The following is a 14,169-nucleotide window of genomic DNA, read 5'->3' as shown; positions in this document are numbered from 1 at the left end:
CCCTGAGACTGACACTAACACACAGTCACTGAGACTGATTCTAACACACACAGTCACTGAGACTGACACTAACACACACAGTCACTGAGACTGACACTAACACACACACAGTCACTGGGACTGACACTAACACACACACAGTCACTGGGACTGACACTAACACACACACAGTCACTGGGACTGACAGTAATAAACACACAGTCACTGGGACTGACACTAACACACACACAGTCACTGAGACTGACACTAATACACACACAGTCACTGGGACTGCCACTAATACACACACAGTCACTGAGACTGACACTAACACACACAGTCACCGAGACTGACACTAATACACACAGTCACTGAAACTGACACTAACACGCACAGTCACTGAGACTGAGACTAATACACACAGTCACTGGGACTGACACCAATACACACACAGTCACTGGGACTGACACCAATACACACACAGTCACGGAGACTGACACTAACACACACAGTCACTGAGACTGACACTAACACACACACAGTCACTGAGACTGACACTAACACACACAGTCACTGAGACTGACACTAATACACACAGTCACTGAAACTGACACTAACACGCACAGTCACTGAGACGGAGACTAACACACACACAGTCACTGGGACTGACACTAACACAGAGTCACTGAGACACACAGTCACTGAGATTGACACACACAGTCACTGAGACTGACACTAAACCACATAGTCACTGAGACAGATAGTCACTGAGACTGACAACACACACAGTCACTGAGACACAGAGTCCCTGAGACTGACACTAACACACACAGTCACTGAGACTGACATTAATACACACACAGTCCCTGAGATTGACTCTAACACACACACTGTCACTGAGACTGACACTAATATAAACACAGTCCCTGAGACTGACACTAACACACACAGTCACTGAGACTGACACTAACACACACAGTCCCTGAGACTGACACTGATACACACACAGTCACTGGGACTGACACTGATACACACACAGTCACTGGGACTGACACTAATACACACACAGTCACTGGGACTGACACTAACACACACACAGTCACTGGGACTGACACTAATACACACACAGTCACTGGGACTGACACTAATACACACACAGTCACTGAGACTGACACTAACACACACACAGTCACTGGGACTGACACTAACATACACACAGTCACTGAGACTGACACTAACACACACAGTCACTGAGACTGACACTAACACACACACAGTACCTGGGACTGACACTAATACACACACAGTCACTGGGACTGACACTAATACACACACAGTCACTGAGACTGACACTAACACACACACAGTCACTGGGACTGACACTAACATACACACAGTCACTGAGACTGACACTAACACACACAGTCACTGAGACTAACACTAACACATACACAGTCACTGGGACTGACACTAATACACACACAGTCACTGAGACTGACACTAACACACACACAGTCACTGGGACTGACACTAATACACACACAGTCACTGGGACTGACACTAATACACAGACAGTCACTGAGACTGACACTAACACACACAGTCACTGGGACTGACACTAACACACACAGTCACTGGGACTGACACTAATACACACACAGTCACTGAGACTGACACTAACACACACAGTCACCGAGACTGACACTAACACACACAGTCACCGAGACTGACACTAACACACACAGTCACTGAGACTGACACTAACACACACAGTCACTGAGACTGACACTAACACACACACAGTCACTGGGACTGACACTAACACACACACAGTCACTGGGACTGACACTAATACACACACAGTCACTGAGACTGAGACTAATACACACACAGTCACTGAGACTGACACTAACACACACTGTCACTGAGACTGACACTAACACACACACAGTCACTGGGACTGACACTAATACACACACAGTCACTGGGACTGACACTAATACACACACAGTCACTGAGAATGACACTAATACACACACAGTCACTGAGACTGACACTAATACACACACAGTCACTGGGACTGCCACTAATACACACACAGTCACTGAGACTGACACTAACACACACAGTCACCGAGACTGACACTAACACACACAGTCACTGAGACTGACACTAATACACACAGTCACTGAAACTGACACTAACACGCACAGTCACTGAGACTGAGACTAATACACACAGTCACTGGGACTGACACCAATACACACACAGTCACTGGGACTGACACCAATACACACACAGTCATGGAGACTGACACTAACACACACAGTCACTGAGACTGACACTAACACACACACAGTCCCTGAGACTGACACTAACACACACACAGTCCCTGAGACTGACACTAACACACACAGTTACTGAGACTGACTCTAATACACACAGTCACTGAGACTGACACTAATGCACACACAGTCCCTGAGACTGACACTAACACACAGTCACTGAGACTGATTCTAACACACACAGTCACTGAGACTGACACTAACACACACAGTCACTGAGACTGACACTAACACACACACAGTCACTGGGACTGACACTAACACACACACAGTCACTGGGACTGACACTAATACACACACAGTCACTGGGACTGACAGTAATAAACACACAGTCACTGGGACTGACACTAATACACACACAGTCACTGAGACAGACACTAATACACACACAGTCACTGAGACTGACACTAATACACACACAGTCACTGGGACTGCCACTAATACACACACAGTCACTGAGACTGACACTAACACACACAGTCACCGAGACTGACACTAACACACACAGTCACTGAGACTGACACTAATACACACAGTCACTGAAACTGACACTAACACGCACAGTCACTGAGACTGAGACTAATACACACAGTCACTGGGACTGACACCAATACACACACAGTCACTGGGACTGACACCAATACACACACAGTCACGGAGACTGACACTAACACACACAGTCACTGAGACTGACACTAACACACACACAGTCACTGAGACTGACACTAACACACACAGTCACTGAGACTGACACTAATACACACAGTCACTGAAACTGACACTAACACGCACAGTCACTGAGACTGAGACTAATACACACACAGTCACTGGGACTGACACCAATACACACACAGTCACTGGGACTGACACCAATACACACACAGTCACGGAGACTGACACTAACACACAGTCACTGAGACACAGTCACTGAGACTGACACTAATACACACAATCACTGAGACTGACACTAACACACACACAGTCACTGAGACTGACATTAATACACACAGTCACTGAGATTCACACTAACACACACAGTCACTGAGACTGACACTAACACACACACAGTCACTGGGACTGACACTAATACACACACAGTCACTGGGACTGACACTAATACACACACAGTCACTGGGACTGACACTAATACACATGCAGTCACTGGGACTGACACTAATACACACACAGTCACTGAGACTGACACTAATACACACACAGTCACTGAGACTGACACTAACACACACAGTCACTGAGACTGACACTAACACACACGCAGTCACTGGGACTGACCCTAATACACACACAGTCACTGGGACTGACACTAATACACACACAGTCACTGAGACTGACACTAATACACACACAGTCACTGAGACTGACACTAACACACACAGTCACTGGGACTGACACTAACACACACACAGTCACTGGGACTGACACTAATACACACACAGTCACTGGGACTGACACTAATACACACACAGTCACTGGGACTGACACCAATACACACACAGACAGAGACTGACACTAACACACACAGTCACGGAGACTGATACAAACACACAGTCACTGAGACACAGTCACTGAGACTGACACTAACACACACACAGTCCCTGAGACTGACACTAACACACACAGTCACTGGGACTGACACTAATACACACAGTCACTGGGACTGACACTAATACACACACAGTCACTGAGACTGACACTAATACACACACAGTCACTGAGACTGACACTAATACACACAGTCACTGAGACTGACACTAACACACACACAGTCACTGGGACTGACACTAATACACACACAGTCACTGAGACACAGTCACTGAGACTGACACTAACACACACACAGTCCCTGAGACTGACACTAACACACACAGTCACTGGGACTGACACTAATACACACAGTCACTGGGACTGACACTAATACACACACAGTCACTGAGACTGACACTAATACACACACAGTCACTGAGACTGACACTAATACACACAGTCACTGAGACTGACACTAACACACACACAGTCACTGGGACTGACACTAATACACACACAGTCACTGGGACTGACACTAATACACACACAGTCACTGAGACTGACACTAATACACACAGTCACTGAGACTGACACTAACACACACACAGTCACTGGGACTGACACTAACACACACACAGTCACTGGGACTGACACTAATACACACACAGTCACTGAGACTGACACTAACACACACACACAGTCACTGAGACTGACACTAACACACACACAGTCACTGGGACTGACACTAATACACACACAGTCACCGGGACTGACACTAATACACACACAGTCACCGAGACTGACACTAACACACACAGTCACCGAGACTGACACTAACACACACAGTCACTGGGACTGACACTAACACACACAGTCACTGGGACTGACACTAATACACACACAGTCACTGGGACTGACACTAATACACACACAGTCCCTGAGACTGACACTAACACACACAGTCACCGAGACTGACACTAACACACACAGTCACTGAGACTGACACTAATATACACAGTCCCTGAGACTGACTCTAACACACACAGTCACTGAGACTGACTCTAACACACACAGTCACTGAGACTGACACTAATACACAGTCATTGAGACTGACTCTAACACACACAGTCACTGAGACTGACACTAACACACACAGTCACTGAGACTGACACTAACATACACAGTCACTGAGACTGACACTAACATACACAGTCACTGAAACTGACTCCAATACACACACGATCACTGAGACTGACACTAATACACACACGGTCACTGAGACACACAGTCACTGAGACTCACACTAACACACAGTCACTGAGATTGACTCTAACACACACAATCACTGCGACTGACACTGACACACATACAGTCTCAGTGACTGTGTTTTTAGTGTCAGTCTCACCGAATGTGTATTAGTGTCAGTCTCACCGAGTGTGTGTGTGTTCGTGTCAGTCTCAGTGACTGTGTATTAGTGTCAGTCTCAGTAACTGTGTACATTAGTGTCAGTTTCAGTGACTAAGTGCGTGTTAGTGTCAGTCTCAGTGACTGTGTGTTCGTGTCAGTCTCCGTGACTGTGTGTCTCAGTGACTGTGTGTTAGTGTCAGTCTCAGTGACTGTGTATGTTAGAGTCAATCTCAGTGACTGTGTGTATTAGTGTCAGTCTCAGTGACTGTGTGTATTAGTGTCAGTCTCAGTGACTGTGTGTTAGTGTCAGTCTCAGTAACTGTGTGTTAGTGTCAGTCTCAGTGACGGTGTGTATTAGTGTCAGTCTCAGTGACTGTGTATATTAGTGTCAGTCTCAGTGACTGTGTGTTAGTGTCAGTCTCAGTGACTGTGTGTTAGTGTCAGTCTCAGTGACTGTGTGTTAGTGTCAGTCTCAGTGACTGTGTGTATTAGTGTCAGTCTCAGTGACTGTGTGTATTGGTGTCAGTCTCAGTGACTGTGTGTATTAGTGTCAGTTTCAGTGACTGTGTGTTAGTGTCAGTCTCAGTGACTGTGTGTTCGTGTCAGGCTCAGTGACTGTGTGTCTCAGTGACTGTGTGTTAGTGTCAGTCTCAGTTACTGTGTGTATTAGTGTCAGTCCCAGTGACTGTGTGTATTAGTGTCAGTCCCAGTGACTGTGTGTATTAGTGTCAGTCCCAGTGACTGTGTGTATTAGTGTCAGTCTCAGTGACTGTGTTTGTGTTAGTGTCAGTGACTGTGTATGTTAGAGTCAGTCTCAGTGACTGTGTGTATTAGTGTCAGTCTCAGTGACTGTGTGTTAGTGTCAGTCTCAGAGACTGTGTGTATTAGTGTCAGTCTCAGTGACTGTGTGTTAGTGTCAGTCTCAGTGACTGTGTGTTAGTATCAGTCTCAGTGACTGTGTGTATTAGTGTCAGTCTCAGTGACTGTGTGTATTAGTGTCAGTCTCAGTGACTGTGTTAGTGTCAGTGACTGTGTATGTAACCGTCAGTCTCAGTGACTGTGTGTATTAGTGTCAGTCTCAGTGACTGTGTGTTAGTGTCAGTCTCAGTGACTGTGTGTTAGTGTCAGTCTCAGTGACTGTGTGTTAGTGTCAGTCTCAGTGACTGTGTGTTAGTGTCAGTCTCAGTGACTGTGTGTTAGTGTCAGTCTCAGTGACTGTGTGTATTAGTGTCAGTCTCAGTGACTGTGTATGTTAGAGTCAGTCTCAGTGACTGTGTATGTTAGAGTCAGTCTCAGTGACTGTGTGTATTAGTGTCAGTCTCAGTGACTGTGTGTATTAGTGTCAGTCTCAGTGACTGTGTGTTAGTGTCAGTCTCAGTGACTGTGTGTATTAGTGTCAGTCTCAGTGACTGTATGTTAGAGTCAGTCTCAGTGACTAATTGTGTGTTCGTGTCAGTCTCAGTGACTGTGTTAGTGTCAGTCTCAGTGACTGTGTTAGTGTCAGTCTCAGTGACTGTGTGTTAGTGTCAGTCTCAGTGACTGTGTGTTAGTGTCAGTCTCAGTGACTGCGTGTGTTAGTGTCAGTCTCAGTGACTGTGTGTTAGTGTCAGTCTCAGTGACTGTGTGTACTAGTGTCAGTCTCTGACTGTGTGTTCGTGTCAGTCTCAGTGACTGTGTTAGTGTCAGTGACTGTGTATGTTAGAGTCAGTTTCAGTGACTGTGTGTATTAGTGTCAGTCTCAGTGACTGTGTGTGTTAGTGTCAGACTCAGTGACTGTGTGTGTTAGTGTCAGTCTCAGTGACTGTGTTAGTGTCAGTGACTGTGTGTATTAGTGTCAGTCTCAGTGACTGTGTGTTCCTGTCAGTCTCAGTGACTGTGTGTGTTAGACTCAGTGACTGTGCGTTAGAGTCAGTCTCAGTGACTGTGTGTTCGTGTCAGTCTCAGTGACTGTGTTAGTGTCAGTCTCAGTGACTGTGTGTTAGTGTCAGTCTCAGTGACTGTGTGTTAGTGTCAGTCTCAGTGACTGTGTGTTAGTGTCAGTCTCAGTGACTGCGTGTGTTAGTGTCAGTCTCAGTGACTGCGTGTGTTAGTGTCAGTCTCAGTGACTGTGTGTTAGTGTCAGTCTCAGTGACTGTGTGTACTAGTGTCAGTCTCTGACTGTGTGTTCGTGTCAGTCTCAGTGACTGTGTTAGTGTCAGTGACTGTGTATGTTCGAGTCAGTTTCAGTGACTGTGTGTATTAGTGTCAGTCTCAGTGACTGTGTGTGTTAGTGTCAGACTCAGTGACTGTGTGTGTTAGTGTCAGTCTCAGTGACTGTGTTAGTGTCAGTGACTGTGTGTGTTAGTGTCAGTCTCAGTGACTGTGTGTGTTAGTGTCAGACTCAGTGACTGTGTGTGTTAGTGTCAGTCTCAGTGACTGTGTTAGTGTCAGTGACTGTGTGTGTTAGTGTCAGTCTCAGTGACTGTGTGTTCCTGTCAGTCTCAGTGACTGTGTGTGTTAGACTCAGTGACTGTGCGTTAGAGTCAGTCTCAGTGACTGTGTGTTCGTGTCAGTCTCAGTGACTGTGTGTGTTAGACTCAGTGACTGTGCGTTAGAGTCAGTCTCAGTGACTGTGTGTTCGTGTCAGTCTCAGTGACTGTGTGTGTTAGACTCAGTGACTGTGCGTTAGAGTCAGTCTCAGTGACTGTGTGTTCGTGTCAGTCTCAGTAAAACTGTAACAAGCACACTGTCACAGACTGGGACCGTGACACTAAGTTGTGAGCGGAGGGGAAGGGGCAGGTTGTGTGGCAGGAGGTGACAGGAATTACCGTCAAGGGCCAGTGAATGAAGCTCAGGGACTGATCGAACCGGTTCATGAAGATGATGAAGAAGATGAAGCTGAAGATGAGCTCGATGATGGGGGCCGTGGAATAGCCGCCATATGCCGAGGAACAGAAACAGATGAAGACAATCAGGCACAATAACTGTGGGAGAACCGAGAGAGACAGCGAGATGGTCACACACAATGGCGGCTCCTCCCGGCACCTCCCAGACACCCAACACATCTCACCCACCGGCCAGCCCCACCCAGACACATCTCACCGATCGGCCAGCCCCCACCCAGACACATCTCACCGAGCGGCCAGCCCCCACCCAGACACATCTCACCGAGCGGCCGGCCCCACCCAGACACATCTCACCGATCGGCCAGCCCCCACCCAGACACATCTCACCGATCGGCCAGCCCCCACCCAGACACATCTCACCCACCGGCCAACCCCCACCCAGACACATCTCACCGACCGGCCAGACCCCACCCAGACACATCACACCCACCGGCCAGCCCCCACCCAACACATCTCACCCACCGGCCAGCCCCCACCCAGACACATCTCACCGACCGGCCAGCCCCCACCCAGACACATCTCACCCACCGGCCAGCCCCCACCCAGACACATCTCACCCACCGGCCAGCCCCCACCCAGACACATCTCACCGACCGGCCAGCCCCCACCCAGACACATCTCACCGAGCGGCCAGCCCCCACCCAGACACATCTCACCCACCGGCCAGCCCCACCCAGACACATCTCACCCACCGGCCAGCCCCCACCCAGACACATCTCACCGAGCGGCCAGCCCCACCCAGACACATCTCACCGAGCGGCCAGCCCCCACCCAGACACATCGCACCCACCGGCCAGCCCCACCCAGACACATCTCACCCACCGGCCAGCCCCCCACCCAGACACATCTCACCGAGCGGCCAGCCCCCACCCAGACACATCGCACCCACCGGCCAGCCCCACCCAGACACATCTCACCGACCGGCCAGCCCCCACCCAGACACATCTCACCCACCGGCCAGCCCCCCACCCAGACACATCGCACCCACCGGCCAGCCCCCACCCAGACACATCTCACCGAGCGGCCAGCCCCCACCCAGACACATCACACCCACCGGCCAGCCCCCCACCCAGACACATCTCACCGAGCGGCCAGCCCCCCACCCAGACACATCTCACCGACCGGCCAGCCCCCACCCAGACACATCTCACCCACCGGCCAGCCCCCACCCAGACACATCTCACCGACCGGCCAGCCCCCACCCAGACACATCTCACCCACCGGCCAGCCCCCCACCCAGACACATCTCACCCACCGGCCAGCCTCCCACCCAGACACATCGCACCCACCGGCCAGCCCCACCCAGACACATCGCACCCACCGGCCAGCCCCACCCAGACACATCTCACCCACCGGCCAGCCCCCACCCAGACACATCTCACCCACCGGCCAGCCCCCCACCCAGACACATCTCACCAAGCGGCCAGCCCCACCCAGACACCCAGACACATCTCACCCACCGGCCAGCCCCCACCCAGACACATCTCACCCACCGGCCAGCCCCCACCCAGACACATCTCACCCACCGGCCAGCCCCCCACCCAGACACATCTCACCCACCGGCCAGCCCCCACCCAGACACATCTCACCCACCGGCCAGCCCCCACCCAGACTCATCTCACCGAGCGGCCAGCCCCCACCCAGACTCATCTCACCGAGCGGCCAGCCCCCACCCAGACACATCACACCCACCGGCCAGCCCCCACCCAGACACATCTCACCCACCGGCCAGCCCCCACCCAGACACCCTCACCAACCGGCCAGCCCCACCCAGACTCATCTCACCGAGCGGCCAGCCCCCACCCAGACTCATCTCACCGAGCGGCCAGCCCCCACCCAGACACATCTCACCCACCGGCCAGCCCCCACCCAGACACATCTCACCGAGCGGCCAGCCCCCACCCAGACTCATCTCACCGAGCGGCCAGCCCCCCACCCAGACACATCTCACCGACCGGCCAGCCCCACCCAGACTCATCTCACCGAGCGGCCAGCCCCCACCCAGACACATCTCACCCACCGGCCAGCCCCCACCCAGACACATCTCACCGAGCGGCCAGCCCCCACCCAGACACAACTCACCCACCGGCCAGCCCCCACCCAGACACATCTCACCCACCGGCCAGCCCCCACCCAGACACATCTCACCCACCGGCCAGGCCCCACCCAGACACATCTCACCCACCGGCCAGCCCCCCCCAGACACATCTCACCGACCGGCCAGCCCCCACCCAGACACATCTCACCCACCGGCCAGCCCCCACCCAGACACCCAGACACATCTCACCCACCGGCCAGACCCACCCAGACACCCTCACCAACCGGTCAGCTATTTGGCAATGGGAGGCATCGCTAACCCTACAGGGGGTCATGCCAAAAACAATTGGGGGGGACGCTGGGCATCCAGAGGTAAAATCGGGCAAAGTGGAGATGCCAACGGGTTTTGTGGTGTGGGGGTTAAGGGTAGGGGGTGGAATGTAGCATTCCACTCCAGGGGCAGCGGAGGGGTTAACAGGCTGGGGGGAAAGCCCCTCTCTGTCTATCTCTCGCTGTCTCTCTGTTTCTCTCCCTGTCTCTTTCTCTCCATTTCTCTCCGTCTCTCTCTCTCCCTGTTTCTGTCTGTCTCTCCCCACCATCTCTCTCTCTGTCTCTCCCTCTCTCGCTCTCTCTGTGTCTCTCTCTCTCGCTCTCTCTGTCTGTCTCTCTCCCCCCCTCCCCACAGATGCTTCGAGAGTGACTCAGCCAGTTCTCGTTGCGCTATCGGAACGTAGGCCATTCAGCCCGACACTGAGCCTCCAGTGGATATCTCATCTCTTATACCTTGCATTTCCCACAGGGGACCGCTTAACCTGGGCACTACGGGGACAATTTAGCACGGCCAATCCACCCTAACCTGCACATCCCTGGGCACTACGGGGACAATTTAGCACGGCCAATCCACCCTAACCTGCACATCCCTGGGCACTACGGGGACAATTTAGCACGGCCAATCCACCTAACCTGCACATCCCTGGGCACTACGGGGACAATTTAGCACGGCCAATCCACCCTAACCTGCACATCCCTGGGCACTACGGGGACAATTTAGCACGGCCAATCCACCCTAACCTGCACATCCCTGGGCACTACGGGGACAATTTAGCACGGCCAATCCACCCTAACCCGCACATCCCTGGGCACTACGGGGACAATTTAGCACGGCCAATCCACCCTAACCTGCACATCCCTGGGCACTACATGACAATTTAGCACGGCCAATCCACCCTAACCTGCACATCCCTGGGCACTACGGGGACAATTTAGCACGGCCAATCCACCCTAACCTGCACATCCCTGGGCACTATGGGACAATTTAGCACGGCCAATCCACCCTAACCTGCACATCCCTGGGCACTACGGGGACAATTTAGCACGGCCAATCCACCCAAACCTGCACATCCCTGGGCACTACGGGGACAATTTAGCACGGGCCAATCCACCCTAACCTGCACATCCCTGGGCACTATGGGACAATTTAGCACGGCCAATCCACCCTAACCTGCACATCCCTCGGCACTATGGGACAATTTAGCACGGCCAATCCACCCTAACCTGCACATCCCTCGGCACTATGGGACAATTTAGCACAGCCAATCCACCCTAACCTGCACATCCCTGGGCACTACGGGGACAATTTAGCACGGCCAATCCACCCTAACCTGTACATCACTGGGCACTATGGGGACAATTTAGCACGGCCAATCCACCCTAACCTGCACATCCCTGGGTACTACGGGACAATTTAGCATGGCCAATCCACCCTAACCTGCACATCCCTGGGCACTACGGGGACAATTTAGCACGGCCAATCCACCCCAACCTGCACATCCCTGGGCACTATGGGGACAATTTAGCACGGCCAATCCACCCTAACCTGCACATCCCTGGGCACTATGGGGACAATTTAGCACCGCCAATCCACCCTAACCTGCACATCCCTGGGCACTATCGGGACAATTTAGCACGGCCAATCCACCCTAACCTGCACATCCCTGGGCACTATGGGACAATTTAGCACGGCCAATCCACCCTAACCTGCACATCCCTGGGCACTATGGGGACAATTTAGCACGGCCAATCCACCCTAACCTGCACATCCCTGGGCACTACGGGACAATTTAGCACGGCCAATCCACCCTAACCTGCACATACCTGGGCACTATGGGACAATTTAGCACGGCCAATCCACCCTAACCTGCACATCCCTGGGCACTACGGGGACAATTTAGCATGGCCAATCCACCCTAACCTGCACATCCCTGGGCACTATGGGGACAATTTAGCACGGCCAATCCACCCTAACCTGCACATCCCTGGGCACTACGGGGACAATTTAGCACGGCCAATCCACCCTAACCTGCACATCCCTGGGCACTACGGGGACAATTTAGCACGGCCAATCCACCCTAACCTGCACACCTTTTGGACTGTGGGAGCAAACCACGCAGACACGGGGGGAGAATGTGCAAACTCTACCCAGAGAGTCGCCCGAGGGTGGGATTGAACCTGGGGCCCTGGTGCTGGGAGGCAGCGGTGCTAACCACTGAGCCACCGTGCCCCCCCCCCCCGTGATGTTGGGTTAGTACGTTTGGTGATGGCACCAAGGTTGGAGGAGTTGTGGACCAGTGTGGAGGGCTGTTGGAGGTTGCGACGGGACATTGACAGGATGCAGAGCTGGGTTGTGAAGTGGCACTTGGAGTTCAGCCTGGAAAAGTGTGGGGTGATTCATTTTGCAAAGGTGGAATTTCAATGCAGAGTTAACGTCAGGATTCATGGCAGTGTTGAGCAACAGACAGATTTGCGTTCATTGATCCCTCCAAGTTTTCACCCAACTGACAGAGTTGTTAAGAAAGTGTGAGGTGCGTCGGCTTTCTTTCGCGGGGCGAATTGAGTTTAACAGCTGCAAAGTTACGTTGCAGCTCTGCAGAGACTCAAAGCTACCTTCTTCCGCAGCCCCCAACCCCCCCTCCCATTTATCTCTCCCTGCCTCCATTCCTGATGAAGAGCCTTTTGCCGAAACGTCGATTTTCCTGCTCCTGCTGCGCTTTTCCAGCACCACTCTAATCTCGACTCTGACCTCCAGCATCTGCCAGCCCACACTTTCGCAGCTCTTATAGACCACACTTGGAATACTGTGTTCCGATCTGCTCAGGAAGGATGTGGAATTTTTACAGAGGGTGGTGCGGAGATTTCCCAAGATGCTGCCTGGGTGCAAGGCAGGTCTTACGAAGTAAACTTCAGGGAACTACGGCTTTTCCCAGGGGAGCGAAGAAGGACGAGAGGTGACTGGATAGAGGTGTACAAGATGATGAGACACGTAGATTAGACTAGATTCCCCACAGCGCGGAAACAGGCCCTTTGACCCAACAACTCCACACCAACCCTCCGAGGAGTGGATTGTCCCCGTAGTGCCCAGGGATGTGCAGGTTAGGGTGGATTGGCCGTGCTAAATTGTCCCAGTAGTGCCCAGGGGATGTGCAGGATGGGGTGGATTGGCCGTGCTAAATTGTCCCCGTAGTGCCCAGGGATGTGCAGGTTAGGGTGGATTGGTCGTGCTAAATTGTCCCCGTAGTGCCCAGGGATGTGCAGGTGAGGGTGGATTGGTCCGTGCTAAATTGTCCCCGTAGTGCCCAGGGATGTGCAGGTTAGGGTGGATTGGCCGTGCTAAATTGTCTCCCGTAGTGCCCAGGGATGTGCAGGTTAGGGTGGATTGGTCGTGCTAAATTGTCCCGTAGTGCCCAGGGATGTGCAGGTTAGGGGTGCGAATTTCCAGTGGGCGATTGGCTAAATTGTCCCGTAGTGCCCAGGGATGTGCAGGGTTAGGGTGATTGGCCGTGCTAAATTGTCCCCGTAGTGCCCAGGGATGTGCAGGTTATGGTGGATTGGCCGTGCTAAATTGTCCCCGTAGTGCCCAGGGATGTGCAGGTTAGGGTGGATTGGCCGTGATAAATTGTCCCGTAGTGCCCAGGGAT

The 14,169-nt window shown here is 52.3% G+C and overlaps 1 protein-coding gene across 1 annotated transcript in view; it reads right to left on the bottom strand.

The window, feature by feature from the left end:
* Window positions 1–8,278, bottom strand: part of LOC148134947 (proteolipid protein 2-like) — a gene marked incomplete at its 5' end in the record, with an annotated part of 28,234 nt that extends 19,956 nt beyond the window's left edge. Inside the window, one exon of the mRNA XM_087985208.1 lies at window positions 8,081–8,278. Coding sequence (XP_087841334.1) covers window positions 8,081–8,278 — 198 coding nt within the window. The remainder of the gene's footprint in view (window positions 1–8,080) is intronic.
* Between the last annotated feature and the right edge of the window lie 5,891 nt (window positions 8,279–14,169).

The sequence above is a fragment of the Chiloscyllium plagiosum genome, unplaced genomic scaffold (assembly GCF_037043375.1).
Source record: "Chiloscyllium plagiosum isolate Xiang-an unplaced genomic scaffold, Cpla_swu_hap1 HiC_scaffold_51, whole genome shotgun sequence".
In the NCBI taxonomy this organism is placed as follows: domain Eukaryota; kingdom Metazoa; phylum Chordata; class Chondrichthyes; order Orectolobiformes; family Hemiscylliidae; genus Chiloscyllium; species Chiloscyllium plagiosum.
This window is presented reverse-complemented; position numbering and strand designations above follow the sequence as displayed.